Below are 24,803 nucleotides of genomic sequence, written 5' to 3' on the forward strand. Positions count from 1 at the left end.
TATTAGCACGATGGACAAATGTGAAACTCAGTGCAATGAGAAGTAATTACCAAAAGTCTACCCGACCAGAATTACAAAATATTGACGCGGTTGAAATGAAAACTTTTCTAGTCCTCGTTTATTCGGCGGTTTTCAAATCTAACAAAGAGGACATCACTTCAGTCTTCGCAGCTGACGGTACGGGCCAAGAAATATTTTGTGTTGTGATGTCAGGTACGAGGTTTCCATTCTTCTGTGCAGCCTGCGTTTTGACAACCCTGAAGACAGAATGCAGCGGAGAGAGACAGATCCTACTGCACCCGTATCTGAGCTTCTGAATATATTGATTCAGAACTCTCAAAGGTGTTACTCCATTGGCACAAATGCAACAGTAGGTGAGATGGTAATTGGCTTCAGAGGTTGGTGTAAGTTCAGAATGTATACTCTGAACAAGCCTATAAAATACGGAGTGAAATTGATGTGCCTAACCGATGCGAGAAATATTTATACAATGCATATATTTATGCAGGGAAGGACACTGACGGAATAGGTCTTTCAAGGGAATATAGGAAATTTTCGAAGCCAACTCTGGCAGTTCTTTGTTTATCAGAACCAATACAGGGCACAAATAGGAATATAACAGCTGACAATTGGTTCATCTCAGTAGAGCTTGTTCAGCAGCTCAGCAGAAGGGGACTCACTTATGTTGGGACAGTAAGGAAGTACAAGAAGGAAATTCCAACTAACTTCTTGCCTTCCAAGCAGAGAAAGATTAGTTTCTCTGTGTATGGCTTCACAAAAGATATAACTCTTCTCTCACATGATCCGAAAAGAAACAAGGCTGTTTTGTTAATATCCTCTATGCGCCATGGGAAAGCAACTGATGCAAACATGGGGAAGGAAGAGATGATTTAGTTTTATAACTCTACGAAGTCTGGAGTAGATACTTTGGATCAGATGTCAGTCAACTACTGCACAGGTAGAAGAACAAGATGATGGCCAATGGCAGTCTTCTTCCGTATCATCAATATTGCAACTGTAAATGCGAATATCTTGCATCAGTCTTATCGTGAGAGCCCCCAAAAGTGACCAAGCACCAGTTTCTGAAAGAACTTGCTGCTCAACTCACTAGGCCACACATGATAAGAATATCAAACGCAGGATCCCAAGAGATATACGAGGCGCTATCTCTAGAATCATGAGTATCCATGAGGAGCGTATCATCATTGCCGAGGAGAAGCTTGAAAACGGGTAACTTGTCGGCTGTGCCCACCAGCGACGAAGAGGAAAAACATATTACAAGAGCTACAGATGTGAAATACCAGTGTGCTTGGAGTGTACAAGAAAGATCTGCTTTGAATGTGTTGAGTGAGAGTAACATTGAGGGCCAAGATCAGTGCTTGCAATTTCCATCTCAGCAAGAGATCAGTCTCATGTGTGGTTAATTTTCAGTGAAGTGGTTATCAAGTATATCTAATACCCAAGTTAGGGTCCATTTTTGTTGATAGTGTAAAGGATGTGTGTGTTTAAATGGAACAGTGCATTCTGAGTGACATAAATTGCTGAGACTGTAATCTGAAGGTATGAGGGTTCTATAAATTAACAGATGGAAAATGTTGCGGGTTTGGGTTGAATAAAGTGTAGTTATTCAAATGAAAACAGCTAGCAATTTCTCTCATTAACAGTCTCTTTTTCTTGTCAAATTTAGCCAAATCAATCTCCTCTCACCAATTCAATTCAGTATCTCTTCATTCGTGATTCAATCTATCCATCTCATCTTAGACCGGCCCCGCGGTGTAGAGGGCGTAATGTCCGCCTGTCACACGGCGGCCTCGGGTTCGATTCTCGGCCGGGTCAGCAGTTTTTAATTGTAAATGATTAACATCCCTGGCCTGGAGACTGGGTGTTTGTGTCGTCCTTAACGTTCCTTTCCTCACATTCAACACTTTACACTTCCGCCATTTACATAATACACGCAGGTACCTCGCAAGTGGTGCAAGTAGGGACAAAAGATCTTCATAGGTCGACGCCCCGAACAAATAGCATTTTTTTAAATCCGTCTCACCTTCGACATTCTTCTGTAACACCACATTTCAAAAGCTTCAATTCTCTTTCTTTCTGAGTCTTCAAAAACAGGATTCTTTTTCATCCTTTGAAAAACAGGAAAAAGTTAAAAAAGGAAAAACCTCACAGCAACATAAGAAAAGTGAAATTCTGGCTACATTTTCCCAATTTTCTTCATTGGTGCTATGTCTCCAGAAAGTTCAAATTCCATTACGCTTTGCAGAATTCTGCCACTGTTGGCAACACTGTTTGCCTGTCGTTTAGTTTGGCTTTGAGCACCAGTTATCCAGAACCAGTGTGTGCCATTGGGCATACAATAGTTACACATATTCAGCACTACATTAGTACTTGCAGACAGCCTTGGATCTGTCTCATCACCTATATATATGTTAAAATATAAACAAAACCTGAACTAGATCCACAAATTTTATAAATGTTTATGCCAAATCTTGAACATTTTGATCTCTTACACTGAATGTAGGCAAGACAGGCTCAGACTTTCAGTAGACTTTCCTTTAGACTTATCCCAGGCATTCATGGGTCTGCTCGAGCCACCCAGGCTCATTTTGGTTTTGGTCAGGGGTTTAAGGCCAGATGCCCTTCCTAACACCATGTGATTTATTTATTTTTTAAATTAAAATCTCAATCGCTGAGATTTTTGCACTTCTGACATTACAGTAACTAAAGAAAAGTATGCCCAAGTATCATCTGCATTAGGCTGAAACCATTTGTCATCGTCTTTCAACTTCTTTCTATCAGAATTGTTCGATTATTTTGTCGCATATCATAATTACTAATACATACAGTCAGGAACACAATGTTTGCCATTAACATCTGACAAATCACAATTATCTATTAGTTGAAAAAATGTTAGTTTCACTGTTAACATAAGCTTGAAGTTCGCTCTTTACTCGCTCATCACATCCACTGTTCTTATCATCATCATTAATACATGAACCATTATAATCATTACCAATGCTCCTACTAAATTCTGGAGACAAAAGAGTCATAAAATGCTCTATTTCCTTCTTTACTTAAATGAGACAAGAGAGATCAACTTGACTCGTGCAATCTGAATAACTTCGTCCCAGTCCTTTGGTACCTCTTCTTCTCAAATTCATTTTATGAGATATCCAGGTCATTTGGCAGGTAACTATGCTCTCTCATTGGAAAAGGGTAAGTTATAATCTTGAACATTTTTAGGACTCAAATTGCTTCTCAATTTTATTTTCATGTGAGAAATTACTGTGAGAAGATAAAATACTCCAAAAAGCAAAATTGACCATGTTTCATTCCTACTTCATTCCAGTTCTTACATATCGACTCAAAACATGCACCCTATACAGTCGTACAAAATCTAGCCAACAGAAATTAAATTCATCAGAAGAGTGAACCAAAAGACCAGGAAAGACAAGATTAGAAATGAAGCAAACCTGTTACTGAGCTTTTAGGAAGACGCAGGCTACAGTGGTTTGAACAAGTAACGAGGATGAACGGAAGGAGAACAGCAAGGAATTACTTGACAGAGAAGGGAGAGTGGAGAGACAGAATAGGGAAGCCAAGGAATCGATGGATAGACATAGTGAAATCAGAAGTCAGTCAGAGGAATGTCAAGTGGGAGCATATAGAGGAACAGAAACTATATTCTGACAGGAAGAAGTGGAAAGCACATGTACACCACACCCGAGAGACTGGAGCTGGAAAATGATGATGATCATTATAATAGTAAATAATAATGATGACAAGCAAATACAGAAAATGCAGCATGGTGGTGTTCTTATTTTGCCCACCACATCAGTCACTTTTTTTTTTTTAATCTGATCTTCAAGATATTATTCTAGATTTTTTCAGACAGTCAAATAGCATACAGTAGATGTTACCTCATTAGCAGCTTTCTTCTCCTTCGTGATATATATACATGGTCACATTGTTGGTTCCAAAGTTATGGATATCAAATACATAGCACCATAGTTATTTGCTGAAGACAAGCAGCAGGCCTCTCCGGAGGCCACACACCATCATCGTCATCATCATAGCTATCTGCTATAAAATACAGCATTGGTCTTTATGTATGGCAGGGGTAAATTCTGCATGAAATCAAAGCTTACGCATAAGACTGCACCATCTTTGTCTCCCATGCTGTATGTATAGAAGTCACTGAAACCCTCACTTGTTAAGTTTGGTAGTGACTTTCGTGGCAAACAATGAAATTTTGCATTTCTTTCATATCCTCTCTAATTTTCTTCATCCATCATACCTGTTGCTTCAGATTCCAGAGTCTCTCTATATTTTTTCTTGGTAATGGTTATGAGACTTCAGTTTCAGTGGTGTACCACTTTGAAAGATGTTTTGGAAATTATACGTTTTTCCAACTAACTCATTCTTGGTTGCCAGAGTTTCGCCCCAGTGTGCCAATTTGGTTTCATCAGTTGATAACTGGCACGCCTACTGAGACGCATGGCTTGTGTATGTAGTGGTATATTTAGTAATTTGATAAATCATAATTTGTATTGAAAAGGTAGAATTATACATCTCTGAAATAGTGATAATTCAACATCAATACAGATCCAACAAGAAATTCATCACGTGCAATTGTTATTATATGCAAACGTTTACCAAATAAAATACCAAATATAAATAAGTTTATCTCTTCTTTGGTCTCATTATGAGGACACCAGAAATCAGCTGGTAACCAAAAATGAATTAGGTGGAAAATTTATCATTTTCACTAACGTACCAATTAGTCCGTTCCCGCGGTGTAGGGGGCAACGCGTCCACCTGTCACCTGGCGGCCCTGGGTTCAATTCCCGGCTGGGTCAGGGGTTTTTAATTGTAAATGATTAATATCCCTGGCCTGGGGACTGGGTGTTTGTGTCGTCTTTAATGTTCCTTTCCTCACATTCAACACTTTACACTTCTGCCATTTCCAAATACATGCAGGTTCACAACATATGGTGCAAAGTAGGGGCAAAAGATCTTCTTAGGTCGACGCCCCAAATAAATAGCATTTTAAAAATAAGAAACGAACCAATTATATTGGAATTACGAATTTACTCGTTCAGGAGACATATTTCCAAGTTCTCTAATGGAATCAAAATCTGTATGAAAGATGTTAAATAATTTTGTTCAAATGGCTTTGCATTCTACACAGCCTTTCCTTCTGGAAAGAAAATACCCAATCCTCAAGGTTAAAAATGGTAGACCTATTTCACAGTTTCCATTTGATGGATTGAGATAAAACCAACTGTAGGGAAATTCTGGACGAGTCTATTTTAATATTGACAAGTTGCTTGAAAAACACATCATTGTGTTTATTCGGTTTAAACAGACTGCCAGACAAAACTTTGTAAAGACGATGGAAATAGCCTCTACATTGTGAATACTACCAGGTTCCTCAAAATAGCAACTGTACTAAATGTTAATTATATTAACTCTTTCACTCCGGTGTAGCGAGTAAGGAAGCATGATCCTCTGGGCGCGAGCAACGGGTGGCTAATCGAGCCCGCTGTATGGGATACTTATCTCGCTCCACTCTCTCGTCTGCAGCTGGCTTGCAGAGTTTGAAGAGTTTGAAAGTATTTTATTTTTAATGAATATTTAGTCAAATGCTTGTGATCATATTTATAGCACTTTCTATTCAGTCAAAGCTCCCATCATCCTTTTAGATTCACAGCTGTGAACATGGCACTGTCGGAATAAAAGGTTGTTCTGTTTGTTATTGCAAATTTAATCTTTAGTTCCCTTTATTTCAATTTTATTATTTGCATAACCCCCCCCCGCTAAACCCCATGGCGCAACAGTCCCAAAGGGCCATGGCCTACCAAGCGACCGCTACAAGTTCTTGTGCATGTGATAAGTTTAGAAGCAGGGAAAGGCTTATAATGGTATATTGCATTCCTTAAAACAAATTTTCATCTGCTTTCTCTTCTGTGCTTTGCAGACAGTAAAGTTCTGTGTGTACTCCACTCATCAGAAAGGCCTTTAAAAATATAAATGAGATTGAAAGCAAAGTTGATAAACACTAGCATTTTAGCACACAGGAGCAACGAGGCGCAAGCGGGTAGGCCTAGTCTATGAAAACACTTTTCCGCCTTGTCATGTACATGTTTAGAGTACACTAAATGACATAGTAAGTATAAGTAAACAGTTTAGACACAAAGAAATATTTTAACAATTTCAAGATTTATGTATAATTTGTTTTGTTGATGACTGTATTGTACAAATATATAAAGTCCAAGGATTTAGTTTAATGTTTTGGCACCGCTGAAGAAGAGAGTAGTAGCTCTCGAAATATGTAACACTAGATAATTTTAATAAAATGTTAAGTATTGACAAGGTGGAAAAGTGTTTTCATAGAAAGTGAATATAGGTCAATACAGACAAGATTGAACCAATATGGTTAAAATAATCAATTCTAGGCCTAGCATTGCGGACATATTTCTTTCGTCATCAAACTGGTTACTCCTGTCATCTGTTGACCATAGACGTAACTATAGACTCTCAAGACAGCCACGAGAGACCTCCAAGGGCTAACTTCCCCAGCAGTCGATCAGCTATGAGGCACGGCTCCATCATGACTGCTACAGCAGTCCACTGAGTACGCGGCACAGCTCCCTCCCGACTGCTACAGCAGTTGACCGGAGTGAAAAGATATAAATAACTTTTTTTTCTGCATAGACAAAATGCTTCAACAACTTTGATTATGACATGCAGTTTACAGTGTAAGTTGAAGTCTGGAAGGTACCGTACTACTTCCATTAGCATCGCTCTTTTTTTTTTTTTTTTCCAAATTCTTAAGCATGACATGAAGAATAATGTCAATACAGTTAATTTTTCTTTTTATCACATCTAGAATTTTGTGACAAACTAAACACTTTACCACATCGTTCAATACAGGATTAAAGGCTGAAGTCAAAGTTCTATTCAATTTTGACAATTCAGAGAGTACATGGACCAGTGGTCTACAATCCTCCCTCCATTGCTGTAATAGAGTCGAGCTTCCTTGTGCTGCATTGGATGTTGAGGCCCATTAACAATGAAAATTAAACGCAACATAAACATGAAATTTACCGGACGAGTTGGCCGTGCGGTTAGGAGCGCGCGGCTGTGAGCTCGCATCTGGGAGATAGTGGGTTCAAACCCCAATGTCGGCAGCCCTGATGATGGTTTTCCGTGGTTTCCCATTTTCACACCAGGCAAATGCTGGGGCTGTATCTTAATTAAGGTCACGGCCACTTCCGTACCATTCCTAAGCCTTCCGATCATCGTCATAAGACCTATCTGTGTCAGTGCAACATAAAACAAATAGCAAAAAAAAATAGCAAACATGAAATTTTGCATCTAAGTTATTTAATGAAAGTTTTCACAACAAAATACATGAGTACAAACATAAACATAAATAACTCTGAAAACCGTAGAAGTAGTTAGTGGGACATAAAGCAAATATTATTATTATTATTATTATTATTATTATTATTATTAACATAAATAAAAGACTCTATCATGAGAGTTTTCAAACTCCAAGCTTTCGTATTTGTATTAATGGGATTTGAGAAATAACACTATCACCCTATCTCACTGCTCAGGAACAAAAAAGAAATTTGACCGGGCGAGTTGGCCATGCGATTAGGGTCGCACAGCTGTGAGCTTGCATCCAGGAGATGGTGGGTTCGAACCCCACTGTCGGCAGCCCTGAAGATGGTTTTCCATGGTTTCCCATTTTCACACCAGGCAAATCACTACACTGGCGGCGGAAAAATCTATCTGACTTGGAGGCCATTTTTTCCTCCAAGCCAGAGGAGAAACCCCCTCTTCACTGCTAATTTTGAATAAAATGAATGTAGAATTTAATAAAAGTGAAGAGGAAGAAGCTCTTTTTAAGAAACAGCTCTTTTCAGGGTTGAATTTGGTTATTTAGTGAATTGTGGTGCTATAATTTGGAATACGCCTTAATTGTAATTCTAGACCAGGTCATACTACGTAGTAGTAGTAGTAGTAAGTGAGCCTCTCCCTTAAGACTGCACACTGCTCATTCAAGACAGCGCGTCAGAGTAGGGATTAAATATGATGAACCAGTGAGCCCCAGCATTTGCCTGCGGCATAGTCATTCCAGCTCTGGAACTTTGGACTGTTAGATCGGCAGCGTAGTACTATTCGTTAAAAGTGAGAAAATGTGTGGTTTTTCATTTGATCAAGTATTTCATGTGAAATCATTGCTTTTACTCGCACCATTCCTACTAATGTCATTGTAATGACCTATGTTCATTTCTGTTGGGAAAACCAATAAGACAGTCTTTCTGAGGATGTAAAAAAGGCAGGTGGAGAGTGAGTGTTTGCCATTATAATGCAATTCCCCAACCTGATTGTGACTGATTGTAGGCAAGCAGGCCTACCATTACAATGAAAATTGTCTAACGCAGTCTTCATACAAGAAAAGATGTTTGGTGATTTCTCCGTTGCGTTTCTAGGGTAACGTTATGAGCTATGCAATTTAATACAGTCTTGCTCACGTGTACTCTACCTAACCTACAATTCTGTAGACAATGTAGAATTCTGTAGCAAAGCGCAGGTACATCAGCTAATTAGTCAGTAAGTAAATCTTTAATGAAATGAATCACCCTATTATTACAAAATTTACTCATGTTTGAAGCTTTGTCTACTACACATCCACCATCACTTACCATTTCACTCAAGTTGAGAAACGCTAAAATTGGTTTGTAACCAATGAGTAAAAGAACACAAAGGAAGGGTTTACAGTTTTTGAGAAAAGAGGACACTCGTGCTATCTACCGGAAGAAAAACAAACTTCTAAGTAGAATTATTCTGGTCTCCGAAAACACAAGCATATCAGAGCGCACTACACTGTATGACTTTACTACTGTGTGAGATCAAAGGTGTTAACAGCCTTAAAGATAAAATCATTTAATTGGGTTTTTAAATTTATTTACATGACATTTGCCTGTTACAATGCCTTCCATCTTTTGGTACAGTTATCATTGACCATTTGTAAGTAATTGTATTGGGTTCACTATATAACTTGTCTCTCCTTTCACATAAAGTCAGACTTCCACCAGACAATGTTGTCATGAAAACCCAGCAGGACAGTCCTTCCAGTGTTCCTACTTGTATTTTTTGTGATGTTGAGAAGAAATGTATTAAAATTAGTGATTTCAATATTTACAGGAAGCAATTCTGAAAGGTTTGAGGGCTGCCCTTCAGTGCTTTTTTGATGTACCAGCTAGAACACCCTCAGAGATACCTGCTTCAAAAGATACTGAACTGGATGGTCGAGTACCAAGAATGATTGTTTCCAAATCAGGACTGGATGAAGTAGACATGGAGACTAGTGTTACTGAAAGGAAATTGCAGACATCTCCTGGAGTGAAGCCGATTTACAATGATAATAGTGTCTTCTGGAAGAAAGCCAAACTGTCTTCTGATCCAGCTCCACAAAAAATGGAAGTAACTACTAACATTAGTAAGTTCAACTAATATATCACTTGTTTTTTGGCTCATTGAGCTCCTTTTCTCCTCTCTTTGTCCAGTATTTATAGTATGTTACCTCCTTTATTATTTTGTTTCTTTGCTATTCCTTTACTTTGTAATGTATTATTTCTCTTTTTATTATTTTATGTAAATGCCTGTTTTTAATGCAACTTCAAAGCTTTTCAGTCTGTCAAAAACACTAATTCCATACCTGAGAATCAAAAGGGCTTGTTGTTAAGAGTTTCCTGCAAAAGGTGGATGTCCCACATGCGACTTCTCTCTCCTAAAAGCACTCTGGACTACCACCTTTATGTCACACACTAAATCCGCAGGGAATGGCAACAGGATAACCACCTTTATTCCATAGATGCTTTCAGTTATACTTAAGAGAAGTCAAGTGAACATAGACGGAAAACGGTTACAGAATGTAGAACAGTTATATATCTGTGTAGCATTACTAATGGAAGTAATGGAATCAACCCTGAAATTAATAACAGACTAAGTAAAGGTACAACATTTTATCATCAAGTCAGAGAGCTTTTATGGGATGACAAAGTACCGAAAAGAACGAAATTAACATTATATAAACAGTATTTCATACCAATTGTAACATACGGTCTAGAAACGCTCGTAACTAATAAGAGACAAGATAGTAAGATCCAAGCAGTAGAATTTTTAGGAACATCGGTTAAAAAGACAAGAAGAGATAGAATTCAAAATATTAAAATCAGAGAAGAGCTAAATATAGAACCGTTAGTACAGAACATACAGAAAGCAAGACTGAGATGGTTCGTACATGTAAAAAGAATGGGAAAGGAACGGGAAGCAGGAAGGGAATTGGGAAGATAAGTTAAGGGAAAGAAACCAGTTGGAAGACCGAGAAGAAGGTGAATGGATCAGATTTGGAAGGACATTAGAGAAGCTGGATTGGATGTGGCGGAAGTAATGGAGCAAGAAAAGTGGAAGGACAGAAAGGTGTGGAGGAGGCTTGTTAACCACACCCGGGCGACTGGAGTGGGACATTGATGATGATGATGACAAAACTTGCCATAACTCAGAATCACCAAAAAATGGACGTACGCCCTTTTGCTTCTCGGGTACTGAATTATAACACTATAAATACAAGTTAACAATTACACACTATTAAACAAAGAATGACATGTTCAGTTCTAAAATGAACATCTTCAGATTCTATCAAAGAACTTCAAATCATGCACGTTATTGTTGTTTGAGTCATCAGTCCATAGACTGGTTTGATGCAGCTGTCCATACCATCCTATCACGTGCTAACCTTTTCATTTCTACGTAACTACTGCATCCTACATCTGCTCTACTTGTCATATTCATACCTTGGTCTACCCCTACCGTTCTTACCGCCTACACTTCCTTCAAAAACAAACTGAACAAGTCCTAGGTGTCTTAAGATGTGTCCTATCATTCTATCTCTTCTTCTTGTCAAATTTAGCCAAATCGATCTCCTCTCGCCAATTCGATTCAGTATCTCTTCATTCGTGATTCCATCTATCCATCTCACCTTCAGCATTCTACTGTAACACGACATTTCAAAAGCTTATATTTTCTTTCTCTCTGAGCTAGTTATCGTCCATGTTTCACTTCCATACAATACCACACCCCACACGAAAGTCTTCAAAAACATATTTCTAATTCCTATATCAATGTATGAAGTGAGCAAATTTCTTTCCTTAAGATAGCTCTTCCTTGCTTGTACTAATCTGCATTTTATGTCCTCCTTACTTCTGCCATAGTTAGTTATTTTACTACCCAAGTAACAATACTCATCTACTTCCTTTCAGGCTCCATTTCCTAATTTAATATTTCCTGCATCACCTGCCTTCGTTCGACTGCACTCCATTACTTTTGTTTTGGACTCATTTGTTTTCATCTTGTACTCCTTACCCAAAACTTCGTACATACCATTCAGCAGCTTAAAATACCAATATAAATGGTCCGTTATTGGAGATTATAAATTTTCCAGCTAACTCATTCATGGTTGCCAGCGTTTCACCCCCGTGTGCTAGGCTGGGCTCTTCAGTTGGTACCTAGCACACCTACCAAGACGCTGGCTAGTGCATACCGTGGAGGCCACTGCGTAGGCTACTTGTAGCCATCGGCAGTGCCAATGTACTATGAGAGACCCTGTCTCACTACTAAAAATTGATGCCTGCCTGGCCATCAGATGATATAGATGTTGATTCCCATAGGGAATCTGAAATATTTGTCCCGAATGAGTAAATTTATAATACCAATATAAATGGTCCGTTATTGGACATTATAAATTTTCCAGCTAACTCATTCCTGGTTGCTAGCGTTTCGCCCCCGTGTGCTAGGCTGGGCTCTTCAGTTGGTACCTAGCACACCTACCAAGACGCTGGCTAGTGCATATCGTGGAGGCCACTGCGTAGGCTAATTGTAGCCACCGGCAGTGCCAGTGCACTATGAGAGACCCTGTCTCACTACTAAAAATTGATGCCTGCCTGGCCATCAGCTGGAAAATTTATAATGTCCAATAACGGACCATTTATATTGGTATTATAAATTTACTCATTCGGACAAATATTTCAGATTCCCTATGGGAATCAACATCTATATCATCTGATGGTCAGGCAGGCATCAATTTTTAGTAGTGAGACAGGGTCTCTCATAGTGCATTGGCACTGCCGGTGGCTACAATTAGCCTACACAGTGGCCTCCACGGTATGCGCTAGCCAGCGTCTTGGTAGGTGTGCTAGGTACCAACTGAAGAGCCCAGCCTAGCACACGGGGGCGAAACGCTGGCAACCAGGAATGAGTTAGCTGGAAAATTTATAATGTCCAATAACGGACCATTTATATTGGTATTATAAATTTACTCATTCGGGACAAATATTTCAGATTCCCTATGGGAATCAACATCTATATCATCTGATGGCCAGGCAGGCATCAATTTTTAGTAGTGAGACAGGGTCTGTCATAGTGCATTGGCACTGCCGGTGGCTACAGTTAGCCTACGCAGTGGCCTCCACGGTATGCACTAGCCAGCGTCTTGGTTGGTGTGCTAGGTACCAACTGAAGAGCCCAGCCTAGCACACGGGGGCGAAACGCTGGCAACCATGAATGAGTTAGCTGGAAAATTTATAATGTCCAATAACGGACCATTTATATTGGTATTATAAATTTACTCATTCGGGACAAATATTTCAGATACCCTATGGGAATCAACATCTATATCATCTGATGGCCAGGCAGGCATCAATTTTTAGTAGTGAGACAGGGTCTCTCATAGTGCATTGGCACTGCCGGTGGCTACAATTAGCCTACGCAGTGGCCTCCACGGTATGCACTAGCCAGCATCTTGGTAGGTGTGCTAGGTACCAACTGAAGAGCCCAGCCTAGCACACGGGGACGAAACGCTGGCAACCGGGAATGAGTTAGCTGGAAAATTTATAATGTCCAATAACGAACCATTTATATTGGTATTATAAATTTACTCATTCGGGACAAATATTTCAGATCAGCAGCTTCTCGAGGTCTTCTGCAGTCTCAGATAAAATATCATCGGCAAATCTCAAGGCTTTGATTTCCTCTCCTTGGATTGTGATTCCCTTTCCAAATTCCTCTTTGATTATTTCCTTTGCTGCCTGTTCTATGTAAACATTTAAAGGGGGGGGGACAAACTGCAGCCTTACCTCACTCCTTTCTGGATTGCTGCTTCTTTTTCAAAGCCCTCGATTCTTATCACTGCAGACTTATTTTTATACAGATTTTAGATAATTCTTCGTTCTCGGTATCTGATCCCAATCACCTTCAGAATCTTAAATAGCTTAGTCCAATCAACATTATCGAATGCCTTTTCTAGATCTATGAATGCCATGTACGTGGGCTTGTCCTTCTTGATTCGATCCTCTAAAATCAGACATAAAGTCAGGATTGCTTCATGTGTTCCTACATTTCTTCTGAAGCCAAATTGATCTTCTCCCAACTCAGCTTCAACTTGTTTTTCCATTCTTCTGTAAATAATACGTGTTAAATTTTGCAGGCATGAGATACTAAACTAATGGTGCGGTAGTTTTCACACCTGTCAGCATCGGCTTTCTTGGGAATAGGTATAACAACATTCTGCCGAAAATCGGATGGAACTTCTCCTGTCTAATACATCTTACAGACTAAATGGAATAACCTTGCCGTGCTGGTTTCTCGTAGGCAGTCAGTAATTCAGAGGGAATGTGATCAGTTCCAGGTACCTTGTTCCTATTTAGGTCGCTCACGCTCTGTCAAACTCTGACCTTATTGGGTCTCCCATTTCATCAGCATCAACAGCCTCTTCTTGTTCCAGAACCAAATTATCTACATCTTTACCTTGTTAAACTGTTGGATATGTTCCTGCCATCTTTCTGCTTTGTCTTCTTTCCCTAGAAGTGGCTTTCCATCTGAGCTCTTCATATTCATACACCTAGATTTCCTTTCTACAAAGGTTTCCTTCGACATCCTTGCACTTCTCCTTCAGCCAGTCTTCCTTAGCTACCTTGCACTTTCTATCCATTTCATTCTCTAATCACATGTATTCTTTTCTGCCCTCTTCATTTCTAGCATTCTTATATTTTCGTCGTTCATCAATCAGGTCTAGTATCAGTTATCCACTGATTCTTAGTTGATCTTTTCTTCGTTCCTAACATTTCTTCAGCAGTCCTACTGACTTCATTTTTCATGACTCTCCACTCTTCCTCTGTTATGATTCCCTCAGCCTTTTCATTTAGTCCTTGTGCAACATGTTCCTTGAAACAATCCATCACACTATTTTCTTTCAACTTGTCTAGATCCCATCTTTTTTCATTCTTTCCTTTCTTCAATTTCTTCAGCTTCAGATGGCATATCGTGACCAACAAGTTGTGGTCAGAGTCCACGTCTGCTCCTGGGAAAGTTTTGCAATCCACCACCTGGTTTCTGAATCTCTGCTTAATCATAATGAAGTCTGTTTGATACCTTGCAGTGTCCAGGTCTCATCCACGTATAAAGCCGTCGTTTGTGGTGTTTGAACCAAGTATTGGCAAGGACTAAATTATGATCAGTGCAGAATTCAACCAGCCGACTTCTTCTTTCGTTCCTTTGTCCCAATCCAAATTCTCCTACTGTATTACCTTCTTTACCTTGGCCTGCCACTGCATTCCAGTCTCCCATCACAATTAGATTCTCGTCACCTTTTATATATTGTATTAAATCTTCTATCTCTACATATATTCTTTCGATTTCCTCATCATCCGGTGAGCTAGTAGGCATATAGACCTGCACTCTTGTGGTGGGCATTGGTTTGGTGTCTATCTTGACGACATCGAAGGGGGGTAGCAGCCTTTCGGAAGTATATGTATAGTATTGTTTACATTACATAAACTTCAACAAATTAATCTAAAAAGCCACCTAATCGATACTTTTAGATTAATTTGTTGATTAAACTCATCGATACGGCCATGAAGTGGACAGCTTGCAATTACATAAACTTGTCAATGAAATGTATCATTCTTTGTTTAATGGTGTGTATTTTTTTACAACGAGACATTGAAAGAAGTGAACTGCATAAAATATCTTGGAGTCGATATAGACAACAGATTTAAGTTCGACCAGCACATAGAACATGTAACTGATAAGTGCTCGAAACTTATTCATGCTCTCTCAAAGTCTGCCAAAATAAATTGGGGACTTTGCCCTGATGTTATGAAGATTATATATATAAAGGAGCTATTCTACCTATCCTGCCTTACGGAATACCATTATGGATACAATCCACAACCAAGTCGTATAATGCAATAAAATTAAGAAGAGTGCAACGACTAATAAACATTAAAATAGCTAAGGCCTACCGTACAACATCACATGAGACACTATGTATCATAACTGGATTAACTCCCATCGTGATAGAACTTGGAGAAATTGCCAGGCACTATGACATAACAAAATGGACTGGAGAAATGGTAGTGGGAAAAGAGACTATGAAACTTGATTCCAGGATGTGTTATAAAAAATGGTCTCACCGGCTCAAACGGTTAAAATACAGGACAAAATGGCTGACGGACACTACCCATTCCAAATCTATACAGATGGAAGCAAAAGTGAGGCTGGAGTTGGATCTGGAATAATTCTGTACAGTCACTATGAACCTCCTCAACAATACTAATTCAAATTACACAATACCTGTTCAAATAATCAAGCAGAACAATACTCAACATTGAAGGCACTGGAGAAATTACAAGATATCAACCACGAAAATAGAGCAGCAATTATTTACACTGATAGTAAAAAAAACTCTGGACCTACTCAAAAACAATGGAAAAAGTAACAATCTCTTAGAAGAGATAAGAAGGAAGATGAGAGACCTACAACTACAAAACTGGGAAATACACTTCTCATGGGTTAAGGCTCATGTCAGCACAGAAGGTAACGAAACTGCTGATCAATTGGCGAAACAAGCAGCCAGCAGGACAGACCTAGAAGTGATTTTTGATAAAATTCCTAATGGTGCAGTAAAAAAGGTATTGCATGTGAGAAGTTTTCAATTGTGGGAAGAAGAGTGGAGAGAAACTCCCAATGAATCAATCACGAAAGCATATTTACCGAGCTCGATAGCTGCAGTCGCTTAAGTGCGGCCAGTATCCAGTATTCGGGAGATAGTAGGTTCGAACCCCACTGTCGGCAGCCCTGAAAATGGTTTTCCGTGGTTTCCTATTTTCACACCAGGCAAATGCTGGGGCTGTACCTTAATTAAGGCCACGGCCGCATCCTCCCCACTCCTAGCCCTTCCTTGTCCCATCGTCACCATAAGACCTATCTGTGTCGGTGCGACGTAAAGCAACTAGCAAAAAAAGAAAGCATATTTCCCAAGCGAGACTTGACTCAAAAATTATCTTAAGCCACAATATGATGGTTATGATGACAGGGCATGGAAAAATAGGGGCCTATCTGCATAGATTTAAAATCCAAGAGGATGCGAAGTGTCGGTGTGGCGAAGAAACACGTGTGGACTACATCCTATATGAGTGTGAATTATTAAAACACGAAAGGATAAAACTAAAGACAAATGTAATCAACTCAGGAGGCCACTGGCCTACAAGCAAGAATGAACTTATAGGTAAATACTTAAAGTTCTTTAAACTGTTCGTGAAGTGTATCAATTTTGATGACCTGACGTAGGGCATAGTTATGTCAAGAAAGAACATTTTCATTGAAAATAAAAATTTAAAAAAACCTGTAACATGATGTTTCTAGGCTAGACACATTAAAACCAAACATGTAGGTATAGGTAACATAATTAATAGAAAATTAATCACGACTACAAAAGAATAGGGGAAGGTCGGGAGGTATCGGACAATTCACAGCTGTCTTTGTTAGCAGCATGTGGCAGAACCCGTTTAGCTACTCACAGGTCCGCCTGCATGTGCGAAGGGTGGGTACATCCTATTCAGTCGAAAGGCAGGGTCGTTTATGAGTGGTGGTGTATTTTTGTCCTTTGTGTGATTTTCGGCCGGCGCGGATTTATTTTTAGCAAGAAGTAGCAGCAACAAGGATAAGTTGCATTGAACTTTAAGTACATTAGCAGTATTCCTTACTCTGTAATATCGTGGGTTTGGAATCAGTTTCTTTTCAAACGTTCTCGTTCAGTTCCAGTTGTTTCTTAAGGGAGTCTTCGGGCGGTATCGGACACATAGTTTGCAGTTCTGTCCGGGTTACGGATAGTACTATCCTTTGTTTTAGGTAAGCATGGGGAAGATACGAGGATAATAGGAAGAAAGCAATATAATATTAGCCGTAAATAGTGTCAGGGACAATAGAATGAGTATTAGAGAGGCCAATCATGTTCCTCTGTTCCACAAAAGCACGTTAGATGATAGAATTAAAGCTCTTGAAGCTGGTAAATAGTTTCCAATAAAAGCGTGTACGGCGAACAGTGAGACTTTTCAGAGAACATTCTCAGATGAAGAAGAGAATGACCTGTACATGCATATCAAGGCCCCGACAGTCAGCTCATGCCACTCATCAAAACAGAATTTTTAAAACTTGTGTATCAATTTGCTGAGGAATTGAGAGCTGAACATAGGTTTAACAAAACTAAAATGATGGCAGGAAAGACCCTTTTTATGATTTTATGAAGGGGCATTAAGACCTCCGTTTGAGGACGGCTGAGTCTATCAGCTTGCAGCGAGCAGTAGGCTTCAACAAGGAGCAAGTGGACATATTTTTTATAAATTAAATGATCTTGTGACTAAAAATTTGTTTAGTCCATCAAGAATCTTCAAGCTAATGAGTGTGATATTTGCAGAATGGCTAAACGTTAATTTGTTTTATTTTGAATGTGAAAAAAATAATTTAAAGAAAAAAAAGATTGACCGTCCGATACCACCCTCCATTTTTCAAACCTACGAAAGTGTAATGACCTCCTTAATTTGTTAATATTGTCCGTGTTTTTAATTGTGATTAAATATATTCTAGTGAGTTTGTTGATACAAGAATATAGATGCTTATAAAATACATTACATGAATTTTTTCCTATTCCATAAACAAATTATGGCAGAAAAGTTAAACTGTCCGATACCTCCCGACTTTCCCCTACTAATGCATGTGGTATTACTTAAATGCAGTTAATGAATATGTTAATAAAACAATATTTTCAACAGACTGAAAAGCTTTAAAACTACATTAACAGAGTCGACACTGGAAAGTATGGCTTCCTTCTTAACAGAATATTTTAAATGCAGCCACATATCTTAATAAGACTTAGTAATTACATGTTCCATGTTAAATTAACCCGCATGTTGGCATGTTTGACTTTAGTCAAACAGGTAGTCACACTCCGCCCACTGCCGTGTTCACCTTTGGTGCATGGCCTCATAATGTTATTACCACTTGATATCACGTTCAGCTTGTGTTGAAAAGGGGAGAAGATAGCGTGCTGCTGCCTGTTGACAGGCACAAGAAGGTAATTTTTAAATATTGAGAGTCACGCTGTTATTCTCGCTGCGAGTCTGCTAGTGTATTGTATGTATGTATGTCGTTTGTGTGTGGAAGTGGGTACATTTTAATGTCATACGAGTTTTAAACTGGCAGCTTACACTGCATGAGACGACTTCTGGACGTAACAAGTGCACAGCCTAAGAAAAGGAAACCGGAGGATGACATTACTGAGTGGCTGTCCAAATGTATGTCAGATATTGACACAGAGGAGGAAGATTTTCTCTGTGACGTGAATAATGGTACAGAGTTGGAAATTGGTTAAAATGATGAAGGCACTGAATGGACCATGCTATGGAATCTCGTGGAATGACGACCTGCAGCTCACCAACTTTGATTTTGCTGGCGGAAACCAGTACCTCTCTGTAAAACATGACCAACAGCTTAGGCACCGAGGTTGGAAATGGACTATGCATTAATGTTGATAAAACAAAAACCCTGTTGATTGGTAATCACACTGATCACCGTTAGTCAGCAGCAAGTTGAACAAGCAAAACAATTCACTTACCTCGGTAGTGTATTGCAACATGGCAGTGTAGATGTTGATGTCAGCTACAGAAATGGCAAAGCCTCTTCAGTCTTTCAGTGCTTGCGACTCATCTGGTCCGCTTCAACAGTCGATAAAGAGATGAAACTAGAACTTTATAAAACACTTCCCATGCCAAAAGCAATCTGTGCCAGTGAAACATGGAAATATTACGGCGGAAACAGCATGGAAGCTCAGCGTATTGCACCTGTGTTGTTTACGCAAAAGTTTGGTTGTCATTTGGTGCTACCGAGTCATCAGTGAAGAAATTTTGCAACAGACCGGCTCCAGAAAATTTCAAGATATTGTTGTGGAACATCGAATGTACGTATGTACAACACAAGGAGTAAAAACCGTTAGTGACCATTATTATCCTAATAGTGCCTCACACAGCTTGTCAAACGGGCCTACAACGCCATAGAACCAATATATAACAACAATAATTCAACAGCCTCATCAAACTTCCATAATACTCTTCAATAGTATAAATTATTAAAATCAACGTTTTATAAAATATATTGTCATCGAAGAAGAACACAACAGCTCTCCAACCTTCACGTCAAAAAACCAAATCAACGTTGAGAATTTCCACCCATCATCATCTCTGCAACTTTCTTGATGACTTAATACAAATTAGGCCAACTATAAACATCTGGTGAACTTCTTGTCAACGCAATCTTGCCGAATAAATCTAAAATAACCTACGAACTGTTGACCAATAAATATCACGGACAAATGCATGCCAACGTCAAGTAACTTTTGTCAAGCAATTCGAATGTTTTTCCTTCATATTTTTATACTAAGCTTTATATTTTGACTTATATTCTTTTTACCATATATTAGCAGTTATTGACCTATACTTTAAACTTTGACTACGGCTTTAAGCCATCAACCGTCATTTATAGTCACATGACGCCTTCATTTTTAAATGTACTGCTTATGAATCTACCAGTTTTTATATATCAATTGATTGTATTATATATTCTTATTGAACTGATTTCATATGCCTTCCACTATGTATTAGACATCTATTAATGACTACAGCTTTAAGCCGTACAATCATACGACGTCCTAATCAACAAAGAACTACATATGTGTTTATCATTTTATTAGATCTTTAGTTATTCCATTGAACATTTTATATGTACTACCTATGAATCCACTAGTTTTTAGTATCAATTGAATGTAATGTATATTCTCATAGAACTGATATTTTATGCCTTCTACTATGTATTAGACATCTATTAATGACTACGGCTTCAAGCCACCTTCTTTTACTATAGTACAATCAAACAAGTCCTATTCAACAAAGAACTACATATGTTTTAATCAATATATTAGATTTTTAGTTACTTCATGAACATGTTTATAACAAACGTAAATCTTCCCTCTCTTATAATCATCAAACACATTTTTGAATATCTTTAACCAGATGCCTGGTAAAATAATAAGGTTTATGATAATGACTGAGGATGCCTCACAGTAGGAGGCGAAACATGTCTCATCTGAATAATGTTTTAAAGTAAATGCCAACATCTTGTAATGTATTGAATAGGTGGAAATAAACAAAAAATATTATCCTATATACAGTTTAACATAGCATTCTCGGAGCAACAATTTCAGCAAGCTATTGGGTGAGTGTAACAGTGGACGTTAGACCATGGCTTCCATTTCTCAACAGACAAGACCTCTGTTGTCCAATTCTGCTGGAAGTGCACTCTCCATTTCCCCCTTATTTAGGGGGCGTCACTCTCCCAGTGTGGACGCTTCCCTTAGCTCGTTTTCAATAGTAAATTGTGTGTCAAAAGTCAAATGCACTGAGAGACTCTATATATTGAGGTTTCCTGGTGGCACAAAGTGGGGGACTGATTGCAAAATACCCCTATGGTTTTACAGGGCACATATTTTATCCAGATTAAACTACAGTAGTACAGCATTTAGAGCAACATGGGAAATTGTTCTTATGAACTGAATAGTATCCACCACAGCAGAGTTAGGCTGGCTGCAGGAGCTTTCTGTTCGTCTCATAACCAGCCTGCTCGCTGAGTCCATTGTACCTCCTTTACAAATCTACGGCACATACCACTTCACCCCAAGTTATCCTTATGTATTCCATAACCAGAATCGCCAGCTGTATGTTGCTCATCCATAAGCAATCTAGTCGGTTGGAATACGCTTGGATAGCACATCGACAATACATCGACCTGACATTATCCTGGAATTGCACACTGGCCCTAAAAATAACACGCACACCTCCATTCTTTGGAGATTTTTCAGGTCTGTAGTGAGCCGGTATCCAGGATCAAGTGTGCTCTACATGGATGGCTCAAGGGCAGCAGGTAAGGCGGGGCTGTTCATTCATTCAGACGATAATAGGTTTCTCTCATTTCTACCTGAAACCTGCCATGCGTATACAGCAAAGCTTTATGCCATCTTTGAAGCTCTGTGGTTGGCAGTGTCCAATTGACGTCAGCATTACCTTGTGTGCTCTGACTCCGTGAGCTTGTTACAGTTTATCGATACATGCTTCCCGCAATATCCCCTGCTGCAATGTACCCACGATCTGCTAGCTGGATTGTGGAAAGTTTGTGTTGCTTCCAGGCCACGTAGGTATAGCAGGAAATTATGAGTTGGCTGGTCATGCTATCGAGGAGCCAGTCACATTGCTGCTGTTGCCTTACAATGTTCTAGCCAGGGATATACATTCTCAGCTGAGACATTTGTTGTTAATGCCCCATTGGTCTTTCCAATAAGCTAAGAATAATAAAAGAAACGGCAAAAGTGTGGAAGACTTCCCTCTTTCCAGTAAGCTAATAATGATAAAAGGAACAACAAAGGTATGGAAGACTTCCCTCTTTCCAATAAGCTAATAATGATAAAAGGAACAACAAAGGTATGAAAGACTTTGCTTCGAGTCTGCTGGAGAGAAGCAGTGGCATTGTGAGGTTTGAAGGGAGAAGACACCCGCATTGTGTACTTGCGATGGCCATTTGACCGCAGTACACATCCTTACAAAGTTGCATACGACACCCTCCCCAGAAGAAAAGTTTGGGAAAGCCTGACACACAGGGGCATTGGCAAGGAATTAATAACAATAATAAAAGCAATATATAACTGTTGCAGCTGTGTGAAGACTACAGTGGGCAGAACAGCATGGATTGACAATGGGCTAAAACAAGGGAGTGTGGTGGTGGTGGTGATTATTGTTTTAAAAGGAGGTACAACTTGGCAACCATCTTCTATATAACAGTAATTAGAGGGAAGAAATGGAAGGGATGCGACACTAAAAAAATAAAGGTATCCAACAAAGAAAGACAAAAGCCACGAAGGGTGTGAAAATGAAAGACTCCTTAGGTCTCGAGTGCTCTAATACAGTCAGGGTCAGAAAAGAACAAGAGTTGACGAAAGGAGGTCAGATAGGATAGATGAAAGCGAGGAGCCTGGCACGGCGCAAGTAAGGGGAAGCAATGACAGGACTCAGCTAAGGGCCCCATGGTCACCAACCCACACTCCCAAGGTTTTTGTTTTCCTAGTTGTTTTACGTCGCACTGACACAGGTAGGTCTTATGGCGACGATGGAACAAGGAAGAGCTAGGAGTGGCAAGGAAGTGGCCGTGACCTTAATTAAGGTACAGCCCCAGCATTTGCCTGGTGTGAAAATGGGAAACGACGGAAAACCATTTTCAGGGCTGCCGATAGTGGGGTTCGAACCTACTATCTCCCGAATACTGGATACTGGCCGCACTTAAGCGACTGCAGCTATCGAGCTCGGTACTCCCAAGTTTGGAGCCCCTGGGACCCCTGTTAGTCCCCTCTTACAACAGGTGGGTATACCGTGGGTGTTATTCTGCAGCCCCCACCCACAGGGGGGGAAGTGTGTTGTCACCTTTACTGTTCAAAATGGTGATGGATGGAATCATAGAGGTAGCAAGGGAAGATAATACAGGGGAAATAATGAATGACATTATATTTGCGGATGATATGATCTGGGGAGAAGACAAGGTGGAGGTACAACAACAGCCTAATATACTGATTAGAAGGATTGAACAATGGGGATTGAGGATCAACATGGAGAAGAGCAAAACAATGATGATGGGTGGAGGAAGTAAACAGGGAAAAGGAGCTATCAAAATTGGAGACAAGGAACTGGAAATAATAGAACACTTCTAGTATTGTGGGAAGTGAACTGACAGAAAATAGGAAGACTGGATGTGGAAATTAGTAGAAGAATACAACTGGGGAGTGCATTTTACCATATGGTATGAAGATTAGTATGGAATAAAGACGTACCATTGAAGGCTAAAGAAGTAATGTAGAAGGGCTATTACCTATAATGAAATTTGCAGCAGAAACCTAGACATAAGAATCTTGAAGAACAGAGGATTAGATGGCACTACACATGAACTCATAATGGAAATTCTATCAGACACAAAGGCAAGGGTGAGATTCAGAGGAGTACTCTCTGAAGAATTTGATATCAACACTGGTGTCAAACAAGGAGATGGATTATCACCAATGTTGTTCAACATAGCTCTGGATGAAGTTATCAGACAGTGGAGAACAATGAATGAGACAATGGGAATACCAAAGACGCATGTTGGGGACAAAAAGGACAATAGGGCCCAAGTAGATTGTCTAGCCTTTGCGGACGACATAGCTATAGTAAGTGAGACAGAAGAAGATGCAAAGACACAACTCAACAACTTAAGCAATATAGGCACCGTGCAGATAGATCGAAATGCTACTACTAGCGCTACATAGTGGCCCGTTCTGAAACAAGAGGTGAGGTGTAGTGCGAGAGTCTCAGTACAACATGTGTGACATTCGAACAAGTTGCGGGTTTAAAGCGATTCAATTCGGGGATCTAAGTGAATCATCATGCAATAAAGGAAGAAACCTTGTTGTCAGCGGCCACGTGAACGGCGTTGAAGAGTTAATTTCGAATGGTTTTGAATACATCACAGGAAAAGTCACCCGACAAACGTCTGTCAGTTTGCCGCCTTATATCGTGAAACTTGAGGTAGGCAAGGTGTAGTTAGGTAACAATTTATAAAGTTTATTTAGTAAGGATTACTTAATGCATGTTTGCTAAGTTGTACGCATTTTTATTTTGTGTTCAGATTGACCAGAATCGTAATGTCTCTACCAGCAAATGTTCATGTCCTGCCGGAGCCAGAGGAACTTGCAAACACGTGGCTGCGGTAGTGTATTATATAAATAATGAAAGTGTTGTCTCCAAAACAGACCGTCCGCAACAATGGGGAAAACCGAGCCCGAAAACAATGTCGACAGAAAAATATAGAAAAGGCAAACGCGTAGAAGAACTGTTCGGTAAAAAGACTTTGAGGACATCTCTTCCCCCCTTCGAATTAACTGAGAATATTTTAAAATACATCCCTTGCAGTCTTCGTACAATGCTTCGAGCAGAAGCAAGTACTGAAATCGAACAATCGTGCAGGGCCGTAGTCATCTCATTGATAGACAGGGTAGTGAATGATGTGGAGAGAGAAGAATGTGAGGAAATTGTGACACAGCTATTACATTTACAAGTCTCTAACGACGTGCGCTTGCCAGACCAATACACCTTTCGCACTATGAGTGACGAAATGTTTTTTACCAGCAAAGTGCAGGTTGATACAGATCATATAATTAAAATCTCCCTGGATACTCTATCTCAATCAGGAAGCCTTCGGTGGTTTCAAGAAAGAAAGATAAGAATATCTGCTAGCACGAAAACACATCGGATCAAAACTAG

At 39.5% G+C, this 24,803-nt stretch overlaps 1 protein-coding gene across 1 annotated transcript in view; it reads left to right on the forward strand.

Moving 5' to 3' along the window:
- Positions 1-24,803, forward strand: part of LOC136875026 (DNA repair protein RAD52 homolog) — a 92,094-nt gene that overhangs the window by 42,268 nt on the left and 25,023 nt on the right. Inside the window, exon 4 of the mRNA XM_067148746.2 lies at positions 9,226-9,520. Within this exon, the coding sequence (XP_067004847.1) occupies positions 9,226-9,520 (295 nt within the window). The remainder of the gene's footprint in view (positions 1-9,225; positions 9,521-24,803) is intronic.

Source organism: Anabrus simplex, chromosome 5, assembly GCF_040414725.1.
Source record: "Anabrus simplex isolate iqAnaSimp1 chromosome 5, ASM4041472v1, whole genome shotgun sequence".
NCBI lineage: Eukaryota > Metazoa > Arthropoda > Insecta > Orthoptera > Tettigoniidae > Anabrus > Anabrus simplex.